Source organism: Lolium rigidum, chromosome 3 (genome assembly GCF_022539505.1).
Source record: "Lolium rigidum isolate FL_2022 chromosome 3, APGP_CSIRO_Lrig_0.1, whole genome shotgun sequence".
Taxonomy (NCBI): domain Eukaryota; kingdom Viridiplantae; phylum Streptophyta; class Magnoliopsida; order Poales; family Poaceae; genus Lolium; species Lolium rigidum.
Window position 1 is genome coordinate 91,826,494 of NC_061510.1, and position 7,780 is coordinate 91,834,273.

At 48.8% G+C, this 7,780-nt stretch overlaps 1 protein-coding gene across 2 annotated transcripts; it reads left to right on the forward strand.

Moving 5' to 3' along the window:
• The first annotated feature begins 4,893 nt into the window (after window positions 1–4,893).
• Window positions 4,894–7,282, forward strand: LOC124697522. Of its 2 annotated transcripts, XM_047230102.1 has the most exons (3): window positions 4,894–5,129; window positions 5,204–6,698; window positions 6,773–7,282. In XM_047230102.1, the coding sequence occupies exons 2-3, from the start codon at window positions 6,608–6,610 to the stop codon at window positions 7,267–7,269; spliced, it is 588 nt and encodes a 195-aa protein (XP_047086058.1). In that variant the 5' UTR covers window positions 4,894–5,129; window positions 5,204–6,607; the 3' UTR covers window positions 7,270–7,282. The 2 variants fall into 2 exon arrangements, with proteins under 2 accessions (XP_047086058.1, XP_047086059.1); XM_047230103.1 differs by having other exon boundaries at window positions 4,894–6,698.
• Window positions 7,283–7,780: the final 498 nt, after the last annotated feature.

Genomic DNA, 7,780 nt, shown 5'->3' on the forward strand with positions numbered 1-7,780 from the left:
AAAAAAGTCCGGTGTTTTGACCGGAGCTTCTAGAAGGTTCTACAGGGCCACCAGTGGGCCCACCACCCCGGGAGAGGCCACATAGGCGCCACATGGCATGGTGGGTCCTTCCCACTATGACATGTGGGCCCAGGCCGGCCCACCCCTAGAGATAGAATCTATCTCTAAGTTAAATGGTTTAAATTTAGAGATAGAATCTATCTCAAGATTAAAGTGTTTAAATGAAGAGATAAAGGGAAGACTTGGGGGGAAGACTTCCCCCCTTCATGCGCCGGCCAAGGAAAGAGTTGGGGCCAGGGGGAAACCCTAGTTTGACCCCTCCCCCTATATAAAGAGGGGAGGGGGTGGCCGGCCACCACACCTCTCCTCCAACCCTAGCCGCCCCCTCTCTTCCTCCTCCATACGCTGTGCAGGCTTAGGCGAAGCCCTGCAGCAACTCTTCTCCACCACCACCACCACGCCGTCGTGCTGCTGGGATTTCATGGATATCTACCACACCTCCGCTGCCCGCTGGAACAGGGAGAGGAAGGGGCTTCATCGACACCGTACGCGCGACCGAGTACGGAAGTGCTGCCGGATTGCAGCACCGGAACGATCGTCTACACCAACAACGAGATTAATCTCGTAGGCTTTGGAATCTTCGAGGGTTAGTCTCATCTCCATCTCGTTGTTCAGATCTCATAGATTAGATCTTGGCTTTTCCATAGATTAGATCTTGGATTTATTCATCTTTGCGGTAGGAAATTTTTTGTTTTCTATGCAACGAACCCCATCAGAAATCATGTACCACAAGTACACGCGGGTGTACGTCCTGATAGTGTCCTCGTTGGCCCCTTGCAGGCATTCTCCAAAGTTAAGCCTAATCCAACCGAAAGGTGCACCGGCGGAAGCTCTCTCCTTTGGATCTGCTGGCGGCGGAGGAGCCATGCCAATAAGCGCCTCCATTTGCTGGCGCCACCCATCAGAAGCTATGTTCATACACAGTGGGTCACCCTCAATAGGAAGTCCAAGTATCATGGAAACATCCTGAAGAGTAGGGGTCATCTAGCCGGCCCTCAAGTGGAAGGTGTGCGTCTCCGGCCTCCACCGGTCGACAAGGGCGGTGAGTGCTGATGCGTGCAGTTAACACACGTCCGTTGGGAACCCCAAGAGGAAGGTGTGATGCGTACAGTAGCAAGTTTTCCCTCAGTAAGAAACCAAGGTTTATCGAACCAGTAGGAGTCAAGGATCACGTGAAGGTCGTTGGTGACGGAGTGTAGTGCGGCGCAACACCAGGGATTCCGGCGCCAACGTGGAACCTGCGCAACATGAACCACGGGGGCATCCCCAAGCTTAGACTTTTCACTCTTCTTGATCATATTGTATCATCCTCCTCTCTTGACCCTTGAAAACTTCCTCCACACCAAACCCGAAACAAACTCATTAGAGGGTTAGTGCATAATTGAAAATTCATATATTCAGAGGTGACATAATCATTCTTAACACTTCTGGACATTGCACAAAGCTACTGAAAGTTAATGGAACAAAGAAATCCATCGAGCATAGCAAAACAGGCAATGCGAAATAAAAGGCAGAATCTGTCAAAACAGAACAGTCCGTAAAGACGATTTTTTCTGGGGCACTTAACTTGCTCAGATGAAAATGCTCAAATTGAATGAAAGTTGCGTACATATCTGAGGATCACGCACGTAAATTGGCAGATTTTTCTGAGTTGCCTACAGAGAATTCTACTCAAATTCGTGATAGTAAGAAATCTGTTTCTGCGCAGTAATCCAAATCTAGTATCAACATTACTATCAAAGACTTTACTTGGCACAACAATGCAATAAAATAAAGATAAAGAGAGGTTGCTACAGTAGTAACAACTTCCAAGACTCAAATATAAAACAAAGTGCAGAAGTAAAATAATGGGTTGTCTCCCATAAGCGCTTTTCTTTAACGCCTTTCAGCTAGGCGCAGAAAGTGTGAATCAAGTAACATCAAGAGATGAAGCATTAGCAGAGGGGTTTGGAGTTTTCTCAACTATGCATTGTACCTGGTCTATATAAGTAACTCCTTTTTGTACGCTTTTAGGCTTACTATTCTCATCAAACAAATTTTCAGGAACAAGCTAAGCATAGTTATTTTCTAGAGCTTCATGCATTCCTAGGAGCTTACTAGGTATCGGTACTTTAATCTCCTTACCATCATTAACATTACTAGTGTACCTTATTCTATCCATGTCCATCTGTTCAAGTGTTCTTTTAAAATCAGTGAACAAACCAAGCCTCTTGTCGAGGGTGCTCCTCGGCAATGCCCTCTGATAGGGGCTTAAGGTTGATGGAATCCTGCAAGCTGACACGAGACATCGGTACACAGACAAGCGGGGAGAGCGATTTACCCAGGTTCGGGGCCCTCGATGAGGTAAAACCCTTACTTCATGCCTGTCTGTTCTTTGATTATGATGAAAACAGGTTACAATAGGGTACCGAATAGTTCGGCTGTGATCTCGTCGAGATGCTAGTTGCTAGGGTAACCTAGTTCTAAGCTTCTGCTGGCTATTGTTGCTAAGATTGACCCCCCTCGATAGCCCCTCTCCTGGCCTTTATATAGGTGGTCAGGTCTCGAGAGGTCTAATCGAGTACGAGTGGGTTTACAATAGATCTATCTCCAATCTTTCCTTGTTCGGCTTCTTCCGTGTCTTGTACTCCAAGTAATCTCCCGTCGCACCCCCCTAGCGGCCCGTCTTGCCATCGGGTACCTTCATGGGCCTTCAGTCGGACCGCGCAGGGTAGAACAACGTTGGTTACCCGAAGGGTAATGCCCACGTCAGTAGCCCCCGAGTGTCTAGCCGAACATAGTTCGGGTAGAGACTAGAGCGTGTCTTATTCTGAAGTCCCTTTCTTCAATCATTCTTGCGTTTCCTCTACCTTCTATTTTATATCGGGTGCGCGTCAGCGCTCCCGATGGGAGTAGCCCCCGAGTCTAGGTACGGATGCTTGCAATTCGTGCGTAGACTCAAGTTGTACCACTCGAACATTTTCTTCTGCCGAAGCTTTTTACTGCAAGTCTTTGTAGTCCATCCGATACATTTTCTTTACGCAAGGGATAACGAATAACGTGCCCGACTTTTGTTGGTTAACTGCCGATGGCAAAACAATGTTATCCTACACAGAATCAAGTCCCCGGGCATGATCCTGGAATGCGAAAAAAGTTTTATCGGGTGCGCATTCAGCGCTCCCGATGGGAGTAGCCCCCGAGTCTGGGCACAGGCGTTTACGTCCGGATGAAGACTTGAGTCAAGTTTTCCCTTTGAGTCTTTATTCTATCGGGTGCGCGTCAGCGCTCCCGATGGGAGTAGCCCCCGAGCCTAGGTGCGGATGCTAGCAATCCGTGCGTAGGCTCAAGTTGATCACCCGATACTTTTCTTATTTCTTCGTATGCAATCAACAGTGCTCATGACGTCACTGATGACACGCTGCTGTTGTGACCTGATTGACAAGACTTGACCCCCCGGGCCCACCCTAGTTCTGCACAAGCAGTTTTTAGGTTTTGACCAGTGCATGCGCAGCGACCGAGGCGTTTCCTCGATTTTCGCGCGACGTGGGAATAACGGGCCGCCGGTTCCATCCTGTTTTCTAGCGCCACGTGTACAGCTGGATTCGCTCCACCTCCCACGACGCCCACGGAGTTATGGCCACGATCTGATGTTAATCCTTTTGGTATAAATAGAGGGCTTCCTCATTTTTACTTTTTTACACCTCCTACTGCTCATCTCCTTCGCGCATCCTCTCCTTCTTCCTGCATCCTTCCCTCAGAAGCTTCAAGCACCATGGGTAAAAAGAAGGGTGCTAGCGCTTCGGAGGCGGCCAAGGTTAGCCGTGATTGGAGTGCCTCCGCCATCTCCAACCGCGACATCAACAAACTGCGGGCCTTCGGATTCATCTCCGCATCTGAAGACGATATTCGCCTTCCAGATGCCGTCTCTCGCCCAAAGCCCCCAAAGGGCTTCACCGTCATGTTCATTGCTTACTTGTTCCGCGGCCTTTCTCTTCCCGCGCATGAATTCCTTCGCTCTCTTCTTTTCTTCTACGGGATTCAGCTCTGGCAGCTGACCCCAAACTCCATCCTCCACCTCTCTATCTTCATCACTGTCTGTGAAGCCTTCCTTGGTATTGATCCTCACTGGGGTCTCTGGAGGAAGATCTTCTACGTGAAGCGTCATAATGACAGCAACGGCCCCCCCGTCGTCGGTGGCGTTGGTTTTGTCGTTAGGAAGGAAGTCGACTACTTCGATTATCCAATGAAGGAGTCCGTCCAAGGCTGGCGCAACAAGTGGTTTTACCTGCGAGACCCGTTAGTGCCTGGACGACGCTTGAACCTCCCTCCCTTTGAAGATAGGCTGATAGCTAAGCCGAAGAAATCTTGGCGAAACGCTCTTTCTCCCGAAGAGAGGTTGACAGCCGACAGGCTGTTCGACCAAATAGTCATTCTGAAGAACACGGGGGGCTTGACAATGCGCGGTACTGAGGTTGTCTCAGTGTTTCTTCAACGTCGAGTGCAACCGCTGATGTCTCGTCCTCACCAGCTGTGGCTTTATTCGGGCAAGGAGGATGAGTCCAGAGTTAGCTCTGCCGAACTTTCGGCTGAAGACCTCCGGGACGAAGTCCGCCGCTTAACGTGCCTTAGTATGAGGGACAACATCTTCCTAACGTCGGCCCGTCCTCCTTACGATTTTGATCATCCTCCAACTGAGGTAATTCTTTGCCTTGTTTCTTTTCTTCTACTGTCACTATTCTTTTATCCGCCATGCCTTAAAAGCTCTTTTTCCTTCTGCAGGCACTCGCTGCTGCCCGGTGCTATCCTCCTACACCCGAAAGCGGTGTGGTACTAGAGGATGATGACGAGGATTCTGACGGAACCGAGGAGGCCCCGCATGCCCTTGAGGATAGTGATGTTCAAGAGGAAGAGGCTACTGAAGACGACGCCTTCATCAGGAGTAGGCGTCGGAAGCAGGTACATGATGACCTTATCACTTCGGCTGAATCAAGTCTTCGCGGAGGAGATAATGATGCCGATGAAGCTACCGCGCCTCCTCCCGCCAAGAAGAGTTCAACAAGCTTCTTCACAGGCGAAGATGACCTTGACCTGTGAGTGTCTTTTACTCCCTCTTTGATTTATTTCTCATTATCTTGCATGCTAAATGTGCACTGTTTTTAAGCAGCTCCGAAGATGATGAAGACGAAGTCCCTCTTGCGAAGAGGGCCAAATTTGTTTCTGAGAGAACTGCAACGGCGAAGGAATCCAACCCCTCTCCCGCAAAATCGACGCCTCCCTCGCGAACGGTTGTAGAGAAGGTTCCATTGTCGACAGTTATACCTCCTGGCGACGTTCCTACTTCATCGGGGGTCACGATCATGTAAGTATTCAACCTGCTCCGCTTTTACTGAAACTTCCTTTGTATCGACTGAATCCTTATGATCTTACTTCGCCGCAGCCGATTTATGCCGCAGTCGATGCTGTGGCGGAGTTTGCCGAAGAGTTTACTCGGCTAGAAACCGAAAACTCCCAGCTTCGAAAGACTATCAGATCTTCGGCTGACCAAGTGCTTGAGGCCAACAGGCTTGCCACTGACGCCAAGAATGAAAACGTCTTGTTGAAGGAAGAAATGAAGAAGCTGAAGCAACGACTGAAGGATGAGCTAGACGCCAAGCGTGCAGCGGCGGCCGCGATCGACAGGAAGGAAGGCGCTCTTCGCGAGTCTATCAAGGATTTGTTAGGTAAAATTCATAGTCCACCATTTTTCGTTCTTGGTGTTTCTATCATCGATTATTGATCTGCCTTCTTTTCAGATGCTGCTGACTTAACCGTCACCCGACGTCATCAACTTTGGGAGGACTCTACGGCCGACGCCATGTCACTTGCCGCCGAGTCCAATGTCCAAGTACTTACCCTTTTGCAAAAGGCCAAAGGAGCGTTGTCGAGGTTATACTCGATGATCTTACCGAAGATGAAGGAGGACAAGACTCTCGACGAGATGGCGACTTCTTTCCTTGTTGACCCTTCCGAGCCAGTGGAGGTATTGAAACGTTGTAACCGTTTATTTGGGGCGGTTCTTACTTTCCAACTGCTCATGGGCCACGGGATGGGGTCAGACTTGGAGAAGCTGTCCAAGGCGTTGCCTATCGATGGCGACAACCATTTAGTCGACCTTGAACCTTACAAGTGATCGGCAGTTACTTGTGCCAACTGACTCCTGAAGCTGGTGGATGAAGCTCAAGCCAAGCCTGCTCCCGAATCTGTCCCTGGCTCTTCATCAGCGAACCCTTGAACTTTTCATTCAACTTGTTGTAAATAAGATCAGTTGTAACTTCGTTGCAGTCTGCTTTTATTTCGGCTCTGTTGCCAATTTGAACATGCTTTTGAATGTATCACATATGCCCAGTGCCCCCGATGGGAGTTTTTACTTTGATACTAGTCTGAATTAAGGATTGCACTGCAGATTCCTCCGTCTTCTTCTCGTGCTGAGCTTTTTCCGAATCCTTCAAATAATGATGAGTCAGGCCTCGTTTGCCGCTTGCGAGACCAAGTGTCTAGTTTGGACAAAGATATCACTTCTCTTCGTGCGATGGCAGCCTTGGTGAAGAGGGGAGAGATAGCGACAGCTATCGAACAGTATGCTCTTGATGGTCTCCATGTTGCCACCGAAAGTTTAGTCTGTAAGTATTAACCCATGCTCTATTCTCTGCAATAGTTCTGAATATTCTCTTAACTGGTTCTTATTCCTTTCCAGTTGTAGCTTCAGATGTGGCTGAGGAGAACAAAAAGATTCATGAAGAGGTTGAGGCAATGACTGACGTTGCGCACCCGAATCATGGTTTGTGGCTGCATCGTCCGAAGGCTGTCGTCATGGCGAAGTTTAAGTATCGGGTGGGAAAGGCGCATTATTATTTTGATAAGTTCCATGCTCATCTCACGATGGTTTGGAACACCTTGTTTCCTCTGGACCAAGCACCCAAAACCTTATCTGCCTTGTTCACCCGATTCAAGTCTCCCGAAAGGATTCGGCTGTTGGTGCGGAAGGAACTCCTGGCTGGTGCGGAGCTTGCTTTTGCTTCAATATTGGCATGTCATCCATCTCTAGATTTGGGAGCCGTGACGAACACCGAGAGGAGCTTAGGCAAGTATTATGATGCTGCTAGAGGTCCTGCTTACACCATTGTTTCCCGGATGGAGTCGTGCCTTGAGAAGGACCTGAAGGCGCATTGGGACCGGGGAGCTCGACTATGAATGTAATAGCCTTATTTCCTGCATGAGATTACTTTATGTAAGTTTATTGCATACGTTGTATGCTATGTTAATTTGATTGATATTTTATTTGTCGGGGGCGGCTGAGTGATCAGTTCAACCTGCTCTCCCGACGACTTCGTTGGATTATGCAATGTTATTGCGAAGCCTTTGTGTAAGTTTTGTAAGAGCGAGACCCATCAACTTAGTCGAGGGAATTAGACGCTTGGCATCGTCACGCGGTGCACCGATTTGAGCCTTGTTTTGTGATAATGTAACCATCGACTGCAGCACTCGCATATTTCCTCGAGGCTTGAATTGGTTGTTTTCTTTTTGTGTGTCACTAATCTTAGCTCTCGTTGAGAGTATTTAATTAATGACACTGCATGTTTCCTGGGCCAACGCTCCCGATGGGAGTAAGAGCCGAAGGTAGGGGCCTCAGTCGACCTGTTCAGGTGGTGGGGCCTAAATTGAAGAAAGGAGGCAGAAAACCTGATTAAAACTTTATTCATAA

Excerpts from the sequence above, each read along its gene's own strand:
- LOC124697522 (XM_047230103.1), top strand. The coding sequence starts at position 6,608 with ATGGCAGCCTTGGTGAAGAGGGGAGAGATAGCGACAGCTATCGAACAG. Across the intron at positions 6,699-6,772 it reads TGCCACCGAAAGTTTAGTCT|TTGTAGCTTCAGATGTGGCT; the intron begins GTAAGTATTAAC and ends ATTCCTTTCCAG.